At 38.3% G+C, this 21,181-nt stretch overlaps 1 protein-coding gene across 1 annotated transcript; it reads right to left on the bottom strand.

Annotated features, from left to right (window-relative positions):
* Positions 1-31: 31 nt before the first annotated feature.
* Positions 32-18,895, bottom strand: taf15 (TAF15 RNA polymerase II, TATA box binding protein (TBP)-associated factor). The gene is made up of 16 exons (XM_062068190.1): positions 18,751-18,895; positions 14,953-14,977; positions 14,839-14,872; positions 14,666-14,750; positions 10,515-10,590; positions 10,264-10,382; positions 9,991-10,180; positions 8,481-8,515; positions 7,950-7,982; positions 6,088-6,197; positions 5,338-5,467; positions 5,141-5,257; positions 4,988-5,066; positions 4,807-4,895; positions 3,103-3,238; positions 32-399 (listed from the first exon to the last, which is right to left on the bottom strand). The coding sequence occupies exons 1-16, from the start codon at positions 18,758-18,760 to the stop codon at positions 360-362; spliced, it is 1,308 nt and encodes a 435-aa protein (XP_061924174.1). The 5' UTR covers positions 18,761-18,895; the 3' UTR covers positions 32-359.
* Between the last annotated feature and the right edge of the window lie 2,286 nt (positions 18,896-21,181).

Here is a 21,181-nt window from a genome sequence, read left to right as displayed (position 1 = left end):
TTTATGAGAATGAGCGCTCGCAAGACGGAAAGAAAGATCACAGTTTAATATTTGTTTGGGGGTCTGGGTAGAAACAAAGTAAAACAATTTTATTTCGTTCATACAAAATAATGGTACGAAGTCTACCACACAACATCTGCACCAATGGAACAGAAAATTAAAAGATGTACAAAGAAATAAAACAAAACCATTCCAGCACACACCACAGCCAAAGAGTCCTTGTCATAGTGGAAACCTTCCCGCTCTCCCGTTTATGCATACACAAGTCATGCTTTCCCCCCTCTCCCCCACACTGACCAAGCCCTCGGTCTATGGCAGACTGTGTGGCTGGAGTGACGTCAGTCTAATCTAGTAGGACTTTAGTATGGCCTCTCTCTTCGGTCATCCCTTCGATCGCCCCTGAAAAACAGACACATTATACATGAACCGAGTAGATCATATTTTGACACAAAGCAGCAAATGTAAAATAAAGTGTCAGTTAACTGAACACAAATTGTACTTAAGTGTCCAGGCTCGATCACTGTGACAGACCTGTACAAGCTTACAAAAAAAAAAAAAATCTTGTATTATGACTGAAATAAAAACGTAGCAGGACACTAATAAGCGTTAAAAAAAAAAATCGTAATATGACTGAAATAAAAACATAGCAGGACACTAATAAGACGACCTACTAAAGTGTTTCAGTATCAAGTAGATGACACCCTCTTGTGGTGATAAGTGAAACGTTTCTATTCATTGTCTTCAAAGTCCCTCTGAGTCATATTTTTTTCCCCCAAAAGTTAATTTTCCATTCTACATTAGGCATTAAAATTGCTTAATAAACTACCGTATTTTTCGGACTATAAGTCGCAGTTTTTTTTCCATAGTTTGGCCGGGGGTGCGACTTATACTCAGGAGCGACTTATGTCAGTGGCCTAGTGGTTAGAGTGTCCGCCCTGAGATCGGTAGGTTGTGAGTTCAAACCCCGGCCGAGTCATACCAAAGACTATAAAAAACATGGGACCCATTACCTACCTGCTTGGCACTCAGCATCGAGGGTTGGAATTGGGGGTTAAATCACCAAAATGATTCCCGGGCACGGCACCGCTGCTGCCCACTGCTCCCCTCACCTCCCAGGGGGTGAACAAGGGTATGGGTCAAATGCATAGGACAAATTTCACCACACCTAGTGTGTGTGTGTGACAATCATTGGTACTTTAACTTTAATTTAAATTAACACATTACCATAAAATATCAAATAATATTTAGCTCATTCACGTATGAGACTAGACGTATAAGATTTCATGGGATTTAGCGATTAGGAGTGACAGATTGATAAATGTATAGCATGTTCTATATCCTCTCCAAGGTTTCTCATAGTCATTCGCATTGACGTCCCACTGGGGTGAGTTTTCCTTGCCCGTATGTGGGCTCTGTACCGAGGATGTCGTTGTGGCTTGTACAGCCCTTTGAGACACTTGTGATTTAGGGCTATATAAATAAACATTGATTGATTGATATGTTATAGTTATTTGAATGACTCTCACCATAATATGTTACGTTAACATACCAGGCACGTTCTCAGTTATTTATGCGTCATATAACGTGCACTTATTCAGCCTGTTCACTATTCTTTATTTATTTGAAATTGCCTTTCAAATGTCTATTCTTGGTGTTGGGTTTTATCAAATAAATTTCCCCCAAAAATGCGACTTATACTGCAGTGCGACTTATGTTTTTTTCCTTCTTTATTATGCATTTTCGGCCGGTGCAACTTATACTCCGGAGCGATTTATAGTCCAAAAAATACGGTAAGTATCAATGCGGCAGTAATACTGGCCACAAGGAGACCAAACCAATCACTAAAGCCTGGCGTATACGCTCGCATTGCATAGGCATCGACCCCCATCTCCCTGCAAAGCCTACGTGCATCTACGAAATATCCTAGGTTTGTGTGGCCGGCGACGCAGAACGCAGAGCTGTGAAGACAGCAGAGCAAACTTTGTGCTTCAAATGCACAAATTAGTGTATGAAATGACAACAGTGATTAAACAATTGCATGACACCTGATATTGTGTACTTAATATCTCGCTGTGCTCTAAAAATAATTACTGTCATCTTTCAGCATATTGTGTTACGCCCAGAAGAAGTCCAAGTATGACACTCTTTTCAACTTTTATTGTCAATCTAGTGCCAACAAGAGGTTCAATACCAACGCATAGTCTTTCTCACACACAAAAAACTTCTCATTCTCAGTCAATTATCTTCCAGACACGATATACTTAGAACCATTTGTGAACTCTGAACATGACCATACAGACTAACACCAGCATGTGGTTAACTTACAATAGTTATTTACAATTACTCTCTTGTCCTATGTCCCGAATAGCGCTGCAGATAATAGTGGTCTACACCACGAGTCTTTAAGAAGTTGCACAGTCCATCTTCACAAAAGTATTTACTTCTGGTTTATAAGTAAAACGTCCACTAAAAGTAAACTGATAATTGTGAATGATTAGTTTCAGTGTGGACAACGACAAAGTTGTGGTTCAGTGGTTGACATCACTCGGCACAGGAAGGAAACGGTATCTAGTCAACAGCTGCAGTTGCTCCTTCTGGAGACACTGCCCCTTAGTGTTTTGGAAAATAATTACAAGTCTGGCACCACCCCCACAGAAGAACTATATATCAAACAAGACACAGTTGGGGGAGGGGCGCAAGCGACAACACGAGAGTATATTACAGGCCTAATGCAGCATTAGTGTATTGAAGTGGTTTTCAAACTTTAACCACTGCTATATTAGATTAGGAGTGTAAAAGTAACTGAAGGATATTCCATGTTCAGAATACTCATAATGTTGAAAACTTTTTTTTTAATGCTCTAGCTATGAAAATATTTGATTATAATCAGATTCCTATTTAACTTAGTCATGTTCGGAACCAATTAACAGCGATAAACAAGGGACTGTATTTTAGTCTACCAATTTTTTTGAGTCGGTAACACCAATATCTGACATTAAACGTAAAATGTACTTGCTCGATTGTTCCTGGAATAATTATAGTTCTTCAAATGGTGGTCTAATACAACCAGTGGAGACTTGTTAGTACAGATGTTTGACCAACCTTCCTCCCATTTTGTATCCTCCTCCATATCCACCGCCGCGGTCACCTCCGTAACCACCACGGTCGCCACCACGGAATCCTCCACGGCCACGGAACCCACCTCTGTCCCCTCCAAAACCGCCTCTGCCGCCACGATCTGCGACAAATGATTGAACAACAGTTCATTTGAGCTTTTTAATTATGCATGCGTGTTGTCTGGAAAACATGTCATATAAAAATCAGCTTTTAACCCTTTACAACCCTAGGCCCAAAATGGCCATTACATGTGTTCTTTATGTGAAATGTTCAGTTTGAAGGGTACCAGTCTGAAATTTGGCCAGGATGTGTTTTTTTTTATAAAGTTTATTAAAAAAAATATATAAAATTGCATTATGTTGTTTATGAAAAATATATATAAAATTGCATTGCAACATTGTTATAATCGGATATAAACAAAAGTATACACACTTTCTCTTCAGAATTATTTCGTCCATATTGACTATTAGTATAACCACTATTTCATAGACCGTGATTCTGGTATATTACCATGCTTTTCCCATTAAAACCGAATGAATCTCATTCTTGCTGATGGAAAAACATGACAATATTTATCTGTGTAATTATGCCACGTAACCACGATGCACAATTTTCAGGTTTGAGAAACATAAATGAGTTAAAATGCCATAAAGCGCTAAAATGCAATGAAAATGATCTTGGGCAGTTATACAAGACGTGGCAGATATACAGAGGCAAAATGCAACAATTTTGAATATTGTGCAAGTTTGTTCATGTTGGCAATTGAACTTTAAATGTGAAACTGTCATGTAATTAGGGCTGCAACAACTAATCGATTAAATCGATTATAAAAAATAGTTGCCGATTAATTTAGTCATCGATTCGTTGGATCTATGCTATGCGCATGCGCAGAGGCTTTAAAAAAAAAAAAAAAAAAGTTTATTTTTTTTAAAAATAAGCCTTTATTTATAAACTGCAACATGTACAAACACGTGTATGTAAGACTGCCCAAACTCATGTCCTGCCTGCTTTTTCTCATTCTAGGTCAGTAAGCACTAAAAATAATAGTGTGTGTACTGTATCAGAATCAATGTTGACCTATTCAAGGCTGTAATTACCCAACCTCAAATATCTCGCTGCAACTTTTTTTTGTTTAAATTTATATTGTAAATTTTGCATTTCCCCGCAATAGCAAAGAAACGTATTTGACAAAGGGCAATAAAATAAGTAATTAGGAAAAAAAATTTACTAATTCACTAAAATGGATCCGAAAGATTAAGTTATATATAGATTGATATCTATAGGTTTTTTTTTTTGCTGCAGCTATTACATACTGTAATATGTTAATTGGGATTTGTTTTATATTGTATACAAATATAATGTAACAGTATATATTATATACTGTTTATATAATATGTAAATATTACATATGTTATATTTTATATTGCTACTATGGTACATTTTTAGTCTACTTAATACCTGCATTATCCTTTTCAACCTTACCCTTTCCGTCCTTTGTAACTGAGCTACTGTGTGGAACAATTTCCCTTGTGGATCAATAAAGTTTGTCTAAGTCTAATATATACACACATGTATATTAATTGTAGACTTAGGGCACTTGGAATTCAAAAAGGACTCGCTCATAAGAGTAAGTGTGTATAGTCAATCTGAAGCTTGCAATAAGAAAAGAGAAATAAGAGAAGCTCGCACCTCCAAATCCTCCTCCTGCATCTCCAGGTTTGGGGGCACCACACTTGTTACACTCTTGTCGCCGAGCGAAATTCATGTTGCCACAAGAACTGAGGATGTAAAAAAAAAAAAGGCAATGAGCCAATTTGAGTATTGTAGTTGAGTGATTGGTACAGGAGCATTGTCTCAACAAAAGACAAACCTGTTGGGGCATGGCCAGTCTCCTCCCTTCATGTCAAAGTTAGGACCTCCACCTCCACCACCACCACGACCTCTGAAACCTGACAAATATGATACAAAAGGGGAAATATAAAACAGATGCAAACGTGAAATGTTTTTTGTTGCCTGTACAAACCTCCTCTTCCCCCTCGTCCTCCACCACCGCCGCCGCCGCCACCACCACCTCGCTGCGTGAACTCAGCTCTGCGTGTGGCAAATGACACTTTGATGGGTTTGCCGTTGAATTCTTTGCCTACGATGAAAGGACCAGTCAAGGAGATGCTGAATGACACGTTTTAGCAAGAACAAACTTCTACATCCAAGCGACAGTACCATCAAACCAATCAATGGCGGCTTTGGCAGAAGGTGGGTCATCAAATGACACTGTAGCTTCTCCCTTTGGCCGACCAGTGGCCTTGTCAGAGTACAGGTTGATCATAGGCTGGCCAGTTTTCTTGTTCAACTGAGAAAAATCAAGATTTTAATTCATTGCGAACTCAAACAGGACACATCTTATAGGGGACCCATTATGCAAGACCAGCTTTTGTTACCTGGTATTTGGCTTCTCCAAAGGATCCCAAAGTAAGATATGTCAAGCCTTTGTTATAATTTTGATGATCAGGGCAGACAGTTTTTGAAAACCCCAATTTGTGAGATTAACAATTCAAGGCTTTCATAATCTGTAAACCACAATCATCAGAATTTACATCAAAAGAAGGCTTGAAATATCTTGGGTTGCATGTTATGAGCCTATGTCATATTAGTTTGACTATGTAAATCTAAATACTGGAATTTATTAAACTTTGCACGTAATTAACAGGGCTTGGCCTGGAGGAGGACTTTAGCACGTAGTTTAAGACTGCCGACAAAACAGCCCATTCTAAAGAGACAGTCAAAAAGTGGCTCTAAGGTGGTCTTTTGACAAAGCATGACAATTACACATTATGCCACAAAGAAGTGTTTTAAATGTAGAGAGAAAAATCATAGTATGACCCCTTTAATGAGTATAAATGTTCAAACATTGGAACATACTATATTTATATATCTTCAGAGATATTTCTGATTGAGTCAAGTTGGTGATACCTTAATAATACCAATTTGCTTGAAGTAGTCGCCCACTTCTTGGACTGAGGCATCTTCTCCCAGGCCTTGGACAAATATGGTGTTGTTGTCAGAGTTGTCCTGCTCCCCAGCTGTGGAAGAAGAACATTTAACAAAATAAATGATCAATATCGATCGAAGCAGCCAACATAGGCATTTCACTCGATGCTAATCTTCAATAACATGCAGAAACATTAAGTCATCAAGAACCAATTAGTTTTAAGATCGGACTCTCAGTACAATCATTTAACAGTAATGGCAGTTTAGAAGCGGAGGTGTATGTAAAAAGTAGGGCTGGGCGATATATCGCGGGTTTGTCTCTGTGCGATATAGAAAATGACTATATCGTGATATTCGAGTATACGTTCTCACGCAGTTGCTTTTAGCTGCGGGCATTACACTACAGGCGTTTCTCACTCTTTGTTGTCTCTCCTTCTCACAGACTTAAACAAGCGCACCTTCTTACATACGTCACATACGTATACGCCCTCGCGAAGCAGAGAGGTAGCGGCATGGGTAACGTTAGCTGTGGTGCGAGTGGTAATAAGAGAGAAAGAAGGTGCGAATCTGGTAACGAAGGAAGAATTAATTCCCAAGAAAAACAGCAGGGGGTCCATCGTCTGGCGGTGGTTTGGCTTCAAGTGGGAATATGTCAAACAGACAACCGTAATTTGTCAAGTGTGGGGCAAAAGCGTTGCTACAAAAAGTAGCATTACTGCTAATATGTAGCATCATTTGAAAAGTCACCCGCTAGAGAATGAAGAGTGCTTGAAACTCTGCACGTCAACATCTCCGTTCGGTGCCACACCGACAAAATGCCGAAGCAACCATTTCCAGATCAACACTGTATGAAAAAAATAGTCAACAACAGAAGGAGATAACGTCCGCAGGAACCTACCACATAGTGAAGGACATACACTATTTGATTTCCTATTATGCAGCTCATTTTTATTTGACAGTTATTGAAATATCTTGTGTGACATCATGCACAAAAGTGCATTTTATTTGTTTTAAACTATTGTAGTGGCGTTCTGTACAAAAAGTGCACTTTAATTTAGTGTTGTTTTGATATGTCATCTTAGTGACATCATGCACAAAAGTGCACTAATAGCTTGTTTTAAAATGTCTGACAATCTTGCACTTTGTTTTGAAATGACATGAATGTTTGTGCCACTGCTTACTAACTGTTTAAATAAATACAGTTTTGGTCAATTGACTTAGTTGTGATTTCCCTCTCTGCATGAAAGTTTAAAATGAGCATATATTAATGCAGTATGAACAAGAATGTTTTAATGTAGACAGAATCATACTGCTGTGATTATATGCATCAAGTGTTCATTCAAGGCTAAGGCAAAATACTGAGATATATATGTGGCCTAAAAATATCGAGATATTAAAAAAAGGACATATCGCCCAGCCCTAGTACAAAGTGCAAAAATGTTGCACTCTACATAATCGTAATTAATGATGTGATCAATCTACACTACCCTGAATTATGTGTGCACATCAACTGACAGCAAAACAGATATTGCTGTCCTTTTTTACTCTATGCAAAAAAAAGTAAAAGCCTGCAATACACTCATGCACAAGCCCACAACAGTTTTGTTTTTTAATTTACTTGTAGTTTCGATGCAAAAACAATCATTGCAGACATGCTGCTGTTAGCTCTCAGACATTGGAACTTGTCTGTTTGGTGTGGTCACCAGGAGGCATGTATGAGTATGCACTGTGATACACTTTGGTATTGTGCTAAAATGTCTATTGTGAACATTTTGATTTGGGGTATTGTGAAAAAGACAAGTGGTGCTATGAACATGAGCTGGGAAACGAGGAAATGCCATTACCTGGTTCATCCTTTGAGCCGAAGTCCCGAGAGCCTGGAAAACAGGAAAGATGGAAAAAGCACTTGAGCAAATTATCTTTAATAGCTGTACTTTTCTACATAAAAACATCCTAAATGTGCCATGGTATAATATAGAAATATAGGAAAGTCCATGTTTACATCTGTGTTGTGTGTTTTCATTCCGAAGGATCAGACACCCTTTCAACGTCAACGGATTTGTTCCTTTTTTAAACCACCAAATGTTTCAAGTAATAGAACCCTCTTCATCCCGGGAACACACGTCATGTTAAAAATAAATCCTTGTCTTCATGCAACCACATTTAGTATTATTTTACAACCCGAGCCCCATGTCTGTTACCATATGTGTACTGTAGACTTTAAAGAGAAATCCGACTAACACTAAGTGGAATCCCTTGCGGTCTGGGCATGAAATTGGTGGCATTCAAGAGTTCTCTTATCCCCTTTTCCTTCTGTGCTAACTCAAGTTCTCAAGTCCTCCCCCACCGACACAGTTCTGATGCTCGTCACTTACCACCGAAATTTTTGAAGCCACCACGGTCACCACCTCTGCAGAGGAAAAATTGGAGATATGATGGCTTTTCCTTTGTCCCAACTGAGAGCTCAAAGCTCCCCTACATCCCCATCAGTATGCACTCCTGCCAGGGTGTGCGACTATTGGTGGAAATGTCTCACACGAGGAGTGTTAGTCTTTGGCAATAAATATCAGTGGATAGATGAGCAGGTAGCTCAGCCTCAGGCAGACGAGTGACGACAGTTATCACAAGTCGCTGGGTCACCAGAGTTTACCGAATTGGATACTTGCTGCAGTTTTCCATCAAAAATCTGATTTGTTCAAATAGCAGCAAAGTCAGGCAATTTTGTGACTAAACATGGAGGGGCCAAATTGGTGTGAAGGAGTGTAGCAACTGATACGCAATCTTCCACTGAGTTTGTTTATGACATCCTTTAACTGAGGTCCTTGTTATAGTTCAATCACTGTGAACACCTGTAGTATGAAATGTAGATCCATGTTAACACAACAGACATGTTGGCCATTGTCAAACATACAATATTTGAATGAAACCTGTTGGAATGCGAAGCAGTTGACGACGTCGCTCCAGGTCTAACCGCAGCATTTCAGTCGAGTCCATTGTTCAAAAGCTACATGATCCTCAGAACACGGACAGACCAAAGTGTTTCACACACTTTTAGAGATATATCTTGATAGGACATCTTTAGATTCAAGAGAACCTTGAAAGGCTTAGTTGGCACATTAAAGCTCCTCCTTTGTTAGCATTTTGTTTTCACACCTGCATGTTGTGTGATAAAACAACAGCCTTGCAACAAACTGATTTAAAATCAAAGATAAGGTATAAAATCTTCAAATGATAAATAGTCATTTCTCACATCCCAATTTGCTGACCATTTAGATAATGGCTTTAATTGCTACATTTGACTAACATTCGTTGGTCACGGGGTAGAATGTAATCGCCTGAACAAAAATGAGTTTTAAATATAAACCAAGAACCTTATACCAGGTTTGGGAAATTAAAAAAAAGTTTGGGTGGTTACGTACAAGTCTTTATGAAGAACAAAAGTAGCGGTAAAAAGGTATTTAAGTGTGGCGTATGTTTTAAAGAAAGCACACATTCTTTATACTTATACTGTACATATCATCCGTAAGCATCAGACTGTGTGACAAACAGGTTCTACTGTGTTGTTTAGCTGCCATATCATGGCATGATGTCGTCACGCCATTGTGTAGTCACCATTGCTTCACAAAACCCCCTAATAATGTTGAGAACATATTTTGTGCAATGTCTAAAGTCAGCAGTTATGAGTGTGAAGTGACCATTTAAGCAATGCAAAGTGGTTGAACTCCACTAGCAAATCCTAATACAGAGTAGCATAAATTTCAGGTGAGGGCGTTGGTCGCTAAATACCATGCATGCTGATGGATTGCTAGTATGACAGATCAAGCCGTGTCGCAATGTTACAAAACATAGAAGTACCTTGGGGGCAGTGGCAACTGTGCAACTTACCCCATACCAGGAGGTCCGCCTCGTCCACCACGGTCATAGCCACCGCGCTCAAATCCACCACTGCGGTCAAAGCCGCCACGGTCATAACTGCCACGATCGTACCCGCCACGACCTCTGCCTCTGTATCCACCTTCTTCTGACCGGTCACCTTGGTCACGGCCAAACCTGGATCCCTGTGCACCACCTTCACCTATCACGGCCCAGAAAAAAACAAACCAATTAAGATCCATTGTCTTTAATGCTCTGACAAGTTACACAAAGGCACTCGCTTACCTTCACTGAATCTTCCATAACTGCCGCCGCTAGGTGCCTGGTATGATCCTTGCTGTCCATAGCTATCACCACTCTGCCCTTGACTGCCATATGATGCTGGTTGTCCAAAAGACTTCTCACTAAACGTTCCCACAAATTGTTTCAATTAATGTTAAACAGCTTTAACAATGTGCAAAAAATGAATGGTTATAAAAAAGGCACAGTAATACAGAGGGTATCGGGTCTATGCAATGGTAATAAAGCAAACTCACCCAGCTGACTCCTGTCCATAGTTAGCATAGCTCTGTTGCGCACCATATCCTGCCTGAGACTGGCCATATCCCTCTGCTAATAAAGAAAATGAAAAAGTAAAAAAAAAAACACACCCATTCTCCTCTTAATTACTGATTTATATGTAATTCATATCGGCGATCACGGAAGCCACTTTTTATATATATTTCATAGGGGTGTAACGGCACAGCAAGGGAACAAATTGCCAGCTCAGAATAAAAAAACTACAAACCGCTAATTCAGGGTTTCCCCTATATGTATCTAATGGTGAAAATTGAAGCCGCCAAACCTTAAAAATTAGTGTTTTTGAATGTGGAAACAAATTAAAGTAATATATTGTATGAATGGATAGCCAATATTATTTAAGCACGATTAACAAGTGATGCACAGAAAATGAGGCCGCTAAAAAACTTTGATCACCCGCAAGCAAGACGCACGCGAGTGTTTAGAGCCTCGGCGGTCGGCAGCTTAGGCTCTCCAGCGGCGGGACACGCACAGCCCCGCTTTACACTCTAGCCAGATCCACCCAGCCCTTAGAGCCAATCCATGTCCTGAAGTTATAGATCTGACTTGCCGACTTCTATTTCCCGCGACATTATTTTAACATGTGATGCCAGATATACAGCTGTGGCGATTGCTGAAGACTGCAAGGGGAGTTCAGCTTCCCCCAAAATATAAAAAAAATGATCAAATGTTTTTTGTTTGCATTTCATGGACTAAATGCGTTACATTGAGTTAACTTTTGCCAAGAATCAGCTACTTTGGCGACAGTTGGCGCAACTTTTTCATTGATGTGGTAGCGTCACAGTATTGCAGCCAAACGAGACAATCATTGGAAAAATACTCGACTTTTAATAAGTGTGATCGAAAGAGGGTCGCTGGGCTTCCGCATGATGATTGGATGACCTGTCTGGGTGGAATCCCTTTTTGATTTGACAGCAAAATGAGCAAATCAGCAATCTTGAAATACAAAACACTGCCAAGCAATTTTTAACGTTCATTTTGTTGCTCCTCTTGACGGAGTAATTTATCATTTAAGTGAAGTTTTTTGTAAAATCTAGCATTACATCTTTTATCTGTTATTGGAGACATGTTTAAAGAGGAGCTGAATAATAGCTTCCCTTACTTGAGAGACCAGCAGCTGCCAGTGGTACACAGCATGTGTTTACATTGTACAATAATAACCATAGAAATAGAGCAAAACAATATAACAAAAGCAGTAACACCAATTACGGTACTAAAACTTTCTTAAATATATGCAAATTATTTTTGCATTACAAATATCTATGCATCTTCAACAATTGTGCAAATTACATGACATCACATTGACCACGCCCCCAAATGTAGATTTCAAGCTGGGGGAAACCTTGTAATTATTAAATCCAGTTCTCAGATAAGAAAAACAGATTTTCTTCTAAAACCTCAAGAATGGGCAGGTCACTTTGGTACATTTAAGGTTTATTAAGAAAGATCAGTATACTATACCAGCTGTATATACTTTGCTTGATAGGTGACAAAGTAAACAGTGTAATAATGCATCTAAAATAGGGCTGCACAATTTAGCAAAAAACAACGAATAGCGCTTTTTCCCTTACAAAGTGCGGTTGCAATTCGATTTCCGATTTATATTTTACACATTTTAATGTTTAGTGGACGTACTGTGATGAAATAAAACAATCCGGTGAAGAAAACTACATTGAATGGCAGCCGCCATTTTGTTATGCCCAAACGAGATCATGTTTCTCTCGAGTAAGAAGGAAAAGAAGAAAGCAAAAATGCAACCTAAGAAAAACATAAAATCTATTGCAGGTCAGCAGACTAGTGGAGCTGTAATTTCTGCTCACACTACCTCTGCACTCCTCCCTGACTCTGATCAGAGAGAGTACCTCAACATTGCCTGCACCTACCGTATTTTCCGCATTATAAGGCACACCTAAAAACCTCCAATTTTGTCAAAAGCTGACAGTGCGCCTTATAATCCGGTGTGCCTTATATATGGACCAATATTGAGCCACAACAAACCTAAACTTCATTTTCATAAAGTTTAGGTCTCGCAGTTACGGTAAGCAGCCGCCAACTTCATTTTCCCCCGTAGCCGCCCCCGTAGAAGAAGCGTACGGTGCATGCTGGGATATATGACTGCGCGAGGCGTGCCGCTTTTATTTCCATTTGTTTGTTTATGTAAAGACCCCAAAATGGCTCCTATTAAGAGACATGCTTACGACGCAGAGTTTAAACTTAAGACGATCAGTCACGCAGTAGAACACGGGAATAGAGCAGCAGCGACACTGACTCGATTAATGACGACTTCGACGAGACGGAGACGGGCATGTTGGATGCCGTATCCGCCCAATTGTTTAATTCGGACACTGAAGAAGAAGAATTTGAGGGATTCCTGGATGAGGAATAACTTCATAAAGTGAACTTTACATGTTTATTTTGTGTGTTGTTGTGTGACATTAACGTTTGAGCAACCTTGCTGTTAAAAGATAAACAAAACACCACGTCACTGACTTTACCTCGGGGAAAATAAACAGCTGTTTATTCATTTTGGGAGTGAACTGAGTTGTCTGAACGCTGGTTTGTAATCTATAAATAAAGTTTGACTGACCTATCTGACTGTTTTGTTGACATTCCCTTTAGCGCAGATCCATCTAATGGATGCATAGGTGCGCCTTATAATCCGGTGCGCCTTATATATGAACAAAGTTTTGAACTATGCCATTCATTGAAGGTGCGCCTTATAGTGCGGAAAATACGGTACTTCTGCCTCCTCCTCGGAGCCTGATGAGCCCATTGCAAAAGAAGCGCTTCAAGATTCTGCATCTTCCTCTCAAAAAGTGTCTCACCACATACAAATGGTGGGGCTTTTCAAATGACAATTTCATGTAGTGACATTTACACTTTAACAAAACTGGCACATCTATTTACAAATCAAACAAATGCACCAACTATGCCATACCACTGTGACAGTTGTTTTGGAATAAACTTTTCAAAATTTGGAATTGAATTGATTTAATTAAAGATACATTTTAGAAATACAATAACCTGTTTATTATAACCATATCACATCACCATCAAATGAGCTTCACACTCAATAACATTTAAGGAATAAAATATAAAGAAAAACGTTTTAACTGGGGATACTTTCCCAGGGTACCACTCAACTCACCAGGTGAAGCTATAACACTGATACGCCCACAGGAAGAGGTGCTTTAAAACATGGCTAGCTAGTTAGCGGCTAATGTCCATCTGCAATCGGCAGTGTTTTAGCTACTTCTAAATCACTAATCCTCGCCTCCAAGGCAACAAATAAGGTGATTGTTACAAGTATCATCCTTGCAGGACGAGGAATAGCTAAACATGCTTCACTACACACTGTAGGAGGATACGATAGCTCACTGGCGTCACAATGTTATTAACAAATGCCATGGGTGGATCTACAGCTGACATCCCCTGTAATGATACTAAGTACAAAAGTGTATCTAGTCGATAAAAAATATTGATGTAATCATAGTTGTATCGTCACAAAATATTTTTTCTTTTAAATTCATATTATATTTCATAAATTCAGGAAATACATCCCTGGACACATGAGAACTTAAATTATGACCAACGTATGACCCTGTAACCACTTGGTATCGGGTCGATACCTACATTTGTGGTATCATGCAAAACTAATGTAAAGTATCCAAACAGAAGATTAAGTGTTTATTACATTTTAACAGAAGTGTAGATAGATAAAGTTGAAACGGAAAATAACCAGATATTAAGAGTAAATGAACAGGTAGCTTAATTAATTTTTGCAGCTTGTGGTTTATAATGTTGACAAAATAATAGAATGGGGAATGACAATATGACAAATTAGAAGCCTTTGTTTGCTTACTTACTACTAAAAGACAAGTTGTCTAGTATGTTCACTATTTTATTTAAGGACAAAATTGTTCTGCGATTGCAATAAGAAACAAATGTTTAATGTACCGTAAGATTTTTGGTTAAAATAAAGCCAATAATGTCATTTTTTGTGTAGCCCTTTATTTAGAAGTATCGAAATACATTTTTGTACCGGTACCAAAATATTGGTATCGAGACACCCTGCCCTGAGCGTTACACCCCTGAAATGATACTATACCTTGTGTGGCAGGTGTGGTAGCAGCACCATATCCAGGGTAGCTCTGTCCACCATAAGAGCCAGCACCATTTCCTTGACCATAGCTCTGATCCATGAAGGACAAGGGGAAATGTTAAGTAGACCATTATTTAAGAATACATAAATATAAAATGAAGGCAAGACTGAGATCTTACTTGTCCACCCGGTTGACCGGCATAAGAACCATAACTGTAAAACAATGACAAGCACGTTAAACACCTCAAAACTTACAATTTCAATGCGAAATAACAAAATAAATTTAAACGTACCTCTGTGAGCCACCATAGCCCGAATCTGAAAGAAGCGAGCAAATTAAATGTTATTTTTTTAAAGTGTGAAGAAGGTACAAGTGGAACAATTTTGAAAATGTGAAATTGACAACAGTGACGTGCTGTCAGGGGAGGCAAGTGAGGCAGTGCCTCACCTTGCCACCAGGTGACTTAACCATGAGATGTTCAAAAACAAAGAAATAAAATAAAATAAGTTTGAATATTTCTCTTTTGGTCTATGCTTTGTGATTTTGGTGTGGTTCCTGTATATTTTGATCATTCTCATGGTCGAAATCGCGGAAATTCCGTTTATCCTGATCAAAATAACAAGGCAGACGTGAAGTGAGGCAGACTCAGGTAGTGCCTCCACCGCTACACACAAAGTGTATTGAGTGTTTGCGTGCGAGTGGGCGAGTGCTTGTTGCCACGGGGAAAAGGCAGACCATGAGGCAGCAAGTACCTCTACCTCAAAGTAGGGGGCGATATATTGTGAACTTGCAGTTCAATGCGTCAGCAATACTCTGATAACCTGACTCTCGCCAGTTCCTTGTAGTTCACTGAGCTCCACACAAGGATCTGGGACTTCTCAATAGGAAATGTATTTCAGAAGGCGGGGCCTTGTAAAAAAATCATTGTATGTGATTGGATAAACCACTTGTCCGTTATCTTGAATGACGTGCTACTTCAACCACTCACATCGAAATCAACCCGTGACGTTGGGAAATCCAAACCCGGTTGGAAGAGGAGCCAAAACATCCTTGCTACCAATAAATGCCTTCAAAACCGTTCTCTGTTCATCTTTTAAATAATTATTATTCGATAGATTCGACAAAACAGTTGCAATAGCAGAATCAACGTCAGCACATGACGCGTGCCGCCATTGTTGTTTGAATCAAACAGTCGTTTCGGCGCTACGTCACATCTATGAAATCCCGCCCGGCGATTCTGATTGGTTCATTATTTTTTGCTATCATGAAGGAGTTTGCAATGCCTTCAAGCCCAGATCCTTGTGTGGAGCTCAGCAAACTACGCTCAATCTAGCAGACATGTCTCTCCAGCGGAAGCCAGCCTTTTTTCTTTTAAACTGTATTTATAACAAACATGGCATTTTTATTAAGAGTAAGCCAGCGTTTGTGGTTGGTTTTTTTGTCCGATGCAAAAATATTGTTGTATTGCTTGGAATGAAATTGAATTACATGAATGTGTCTGCCAATATGGAGGATGATATACTGTATCCAAGATTAAATACTTCTCTAAACTGGACTTTAAGACAAAATGAATGTGATCATACAAAGTAGGTCTTCATGGAGGATAGCTATTGCTGCTTCAAATACAAATACAGAAAAGTAAGACACTCACAATACTTGATTTATTTTGTTAAAAGTAAATGGGACCAAAAAGTATTTAATAACTTTAACAAATACTTTTTGGACCCATTTATGAGTCTGCCAATATGGAGGATTATATACTGTATCCAAGATTAAATACTTCTCTAAACTGGACTTTAAGACAAAATGAATGTGATCATACCATGAATGATTAACGTAGACCGCGACTTAAACAAATTGAAAAACTTATTCAGGTGTTACCATTGAGTGGTCAATTTTACAGAATATGTACTGTAATGTGCAATCTACTAATAAAAGTTTCAATCAATACAAAGTATGTTTTCATGGAAGATAGCCATTGCAGCTTCAGATACAAATACAGAAAGGTAAGACACTCACAATACTTGATTTATTTTGTTAAAAGCAAATGGGACCAAAAAGTATTTAATAACTTTATCAAATACATTTTGGACTCATTTATATCATCATAGGTTGATTGGCAACACTAAAAATTGGCCCTAGTGCAGTGGTTCTTAACCTTGTTGGAGGTACCGAACCCCACCAGTTTCATATGCGCATTCACCGAACCCTTCTTTAGTGAAAAATAAAATGTTTTTCAAATTCAAGACAAAGTTATATGTTTTTGGTAACACTTTAGTATGGGGAACATATTCTAAGTAACAAAGACTTAATTTAGAGTTATGTGGTTAGGGTTAGAGGATTAGGGTTATAATAAGGCCATGCCGAATAAGGCATTAATAAGTACTTAATAATGACTAGTTAAGAGCCAATATGTTACTAATTTGCATGTTAATAAGCAACCAATTAATGGTGAATATGTTCCCCATACTAAAGTGTTACCATGTATTTTTACTGTTGCATAAAATGAACCGTGCATGAACATCACCTTGTTCAAACAACAAAACCAACGCAGTGCATAAACTCACAACAAATTACACACCTGCAAACCAGTCAGCTGTTGCCATATCCATAATACGCCGATAGGGATAAGTTTGTATTTACACGATGAGTCAGGTGTGTTTTGACCTCCGCCGAACCCCTGAGGCCGACTCACCGAACCCCTAGGGTTCGATTGGACCCAGGTTAAGGACCACTGCTCTAGCGTGACTTATATATGTTGTTCTCCTTCTTTATTATGCATTTTTGGCCGGTGCGATTTATACTCCGGAGCGATTTATAATCCGAAAAATACGGTACTTGATTCATTTTGTTAAAAGCAAATTGGACCAAAAATTTAATAACTTTATTAAATACTTTTTGGACCCATTTATCATATCATGTGATCTGCCCCACATCTTTGGAACTCTTTACCACCAGACCTTTGTAACTTAGACTCAATATCCCTCTTCAAATCAAGACTCAAAACACACCTATTCCTGACTGCTTCTTCTCTATCTTTAGTGTTGATTTTATCCAATTTGATTTTATTGTTTTGACTTTGTACGGTGTCCTTGAGTGCCCAGAATGGCGCCTTATAAATAAAGTGTATTATTATGATAGTTTGATTGTCAACACAAAAAATTGTCCCTAGTGTGAGAATGTGAGTGTGAATGTCGTCTGTCTGTCTTGGCCCTGCGATGAGGTGGCGACTTGTCCAGGGTGTACCCCACCTTCCGCCCGAACGCAGCTGACATAGGCTGCCCGTGACCCCAAAAGGGACAAGCGGTAGATAATCATTGTGATAACGTTTTTATGAAAGCAAATAACTCCCTTCTTGTTCCTGATACTAATGTGCAACAAATCAACAATGATTAGAGTTGCACATTTGAATTTAAGTATAAAAAAATAAAAAATAAAACTCCAAAAGTATCTATGCCTCACCTGGTGTTTAGTCCACCGCACGTCACTGGTTGAAATAAATAAAAAAGGAACACAAACAGATCACACCCCCCATACGCGCCTCTGAAAATGGCGGTCAATTGGCGGCTACGGCTAAACAACGAAACAAACGTCCCCATTTTAGATCATTGTACGTTTCGTTAAACATGTGAAATTGGGACGGCGTTGGTTTGGTGGTTGTGCATTCCCACGGCGACTACACTTGTGTTGTGGAAATAAGGCATCAGACCGGATTGGAGTTGCGGTTTAAACGCAAGACAACAGTTAGGGCATAAACAAAGAGGCATTCATGCCGCCCTCGAGGAGCCGTAGGCCAAGTCAGCTACTTGCTAAAGACACAGCCATTGCTGTTAAATGAACGCAAATTAAAAGCTACAAATATAACTGCGTGGTTAAAATGTTGTGGCATTTACCTATTAATAAATGTGTTAGCGAAGAAGTTTATGAATTTCTGTTTTCCACCGCGACATTTCCAAGAAGTAGACGACGCCGGATCACCTAGGCCTCGTGGTTAGCGGTCGACTGTCAGTTATTCGTTTCGGTTTTTTATTTATTTTTAAATTTGGATTCACAAAAACACATTGGCGGATTCAATTAAGTGTACACTCACCGGTGGCCATTGTGATAGTTTAAAAATAAATGGCCCGCTTCGCCTGAGATGCTTTTTTTTAAAAATCCTCCAGTGATTGTTGCGCAGCGCCACTCGATAGTTGGCCGACTTGCTGCACTTCCCTTAAAGAGCTCAGCCTCTTCTTCTGCCGGTTCAAAGCGGCGTCTCCAATCCCAGCACGCCTTCTTTTACTGCCATCTACCGTTTTAGTGTGGTAAATGTCATGTCTGCCTAAGATAAATGCTCATAAGAAACAAATCACTACTTATATTATATATATAATATTTATGAATTTAAATATATAAATATAATTGTATTGAAATATATAAGAAATCATATAATTAATTTAAATAAATAAAAACGTAGTGATTTGTTTCCATATATATGTATATATTTATATATGTAATATGTATATATTCATATATGTATGCATACATATATATATATATATATATATATATGCATGTGTAAATATACATCATGTATGTGTATATATATACATATACATTTATATATATATATACATTTATATGTATATAAAGACTATAAAAATGGGACCCATTACCTCCCTGCTTGGCACTCAGCATCAAGGGTTGGAATTGGGGGTTAAATCAGCGCTGCTCCCCTCACCTCCCAGGGGGTGAACAACGTTGATGGGTCAAATGCAGAGGACAAATTTCACCACACCTAGTGTGTGTGTGTGACAATCATTGGTACTTTAACTTTAACTTAACATTTATATGTGTGTATATATATATATATATATATATATATATATATATATATATATATATATATATATATATATATATATATATATATATATATATATATATATATATATATATATATACATATACATATACATTTATATAAAGGGACAAGCGGTAGAAAATGGATGTGATGTATGTACATATACATATATGTATGTATACATTTATATGTACACTACCGTTCAAAAGTTTGGGGTCACCTAAACTATTTTGTGGAATAGCCTTCATTTCTAAGAACAAGAATAGACTGTCGAGTTTCAGATGAAAGTTCTCTTTTTCTGGCCGTTTTGAGCGTTTAATTGACCCCACAAATGTGATGCTCCAGAAACTCAATCTGCTCAAAGGAAGGTCAGTTTTGTAGCTTCTGTAACGAGCTAAACTGTTTTCAGATGTGTGAACATGATTGCACAAGGGTTTTCTAACCATCAATTAGCCTTCTGAGCCAATGAGCAAACACATTGTACCATTAGAACACTGGAGTGATAGTTGCTGGAAATGGGCCTCTATACACCTATGTAGATATTGCACCAAAAACCAGACATTTGCAGCTTGAATAGTCATTTACCACATTAGCAATGTATAGAGTGTATTTCTTTAAAGTTAAGACTAGTTTAAAGTTATCTTCATTGAAAAGTACAGTGCTTTTCCTTCAAAAATAAGGACATTTCAATGTGACCCCAAACTTTTGAACGGTAGTGTATATATACATATATTCATATATATGTATGTATACATTTATATGTATATATACACACATATGTATATATACACATATATGTAGATATACATTTATATAAAATAACAAGCAGTAGAAAATGGATGGGATGTGTGTGTGTATATAGATAGATAGATAGTACTTTATTGATTCCTTCGGGAGAGTTCCCTCAGGAAAATTTAAATTCCAGCAGCAGTGTACAAAATTGTAAAAAGTAAATAATGGGGGTATAAATGGAGACAAAATAGAAAAATACTACAATAGAATAAAAATAAAAAGCAACGATGAGAATAAAAATATAACAGTAAAATAAGAATATAACAAGAGAAACTAGGCAGTAGTGACCATGTTATGAAAAAGTATTTCACTGTTATTGTTTTGCATCCCCTGTCACCCTAGTACCCCCCCCCCCCCCCCCCCCCAGGGAGGAGTTGTACAGTCTAATGGCATGTGGGACAAAGGAGTTTTTGAGTCTATTAGTCCTGCACTTGGGATGTATAAATACCTGTATATATACACATTTTTATGTACATATACATTTATATATGTATATATACAAACCTCGTTTCCATATGAGTTGGTAAATTGTGTTAGATGTAAATATAAACGGAATACAATGATTTGCAAATCATTTTCAACCCATATTCAATTGAATGCACTACAAAGACAAGATATTTGATGTTATAACTCATAAACTTTGTTGTTTTTTTTGCAAATAATAATTAACTTAGAATTTCATGGCTGCAACACGTGCCAAAGTAGTTGGGAAAGGGCATGTTCACCACTGTGTTACATGGCCTTTCCTTTTAACAACACTCAGTAAACGTTTGGGAACTGAGGAGACACATTTTTTAAGCTTCTCAGGTGGAATTCTTTCCCATTCTTGCTTGATGTACAGCTTAAGTTGTTCAACAGTCCGGGGGTCTCCGTTGTGCTATTTTAG

Source organism: Entelurus aequoreus, linkage group LG13 (genome assembly GCF_033978785.1).
Source record: "Entelurus aequoreus isolate RoL-2023_Sb linkage group LG13, RoL_Eaeq_v1.1, whole genome shotgun sequence".
NCBI classification, from domain to species: domain Eukaryota; kingdom Metazoa; phylum Chordata; class Actinopteri; order Syngnathiformes; family Syngnathidae; genus Entelurus; species Entelurus aequoreus.
This window is presented reverse-complemented; position numbering and strand designations above follow the sequence as displayed.

Bases quoted from the DNA above. Each gene is read 5' to 3' on its own strand.
- taf15 (XM_062068190.1), bottom strand. The intron at 6,198-7,949 runs GTAATGGCATTT...CTTCTTCCACAG, and splicing joins CGGCTCAAAGGATGAACCAG to CTGGGGAGCAGGACAACTCT. The intron at 5,468-6,087 runs GTATCACCAACT...GATTTTTCTCAG, and splicing joins AGCAAATTGGTATTATTAAG to TTGAACAAGAAAACTGGCCA.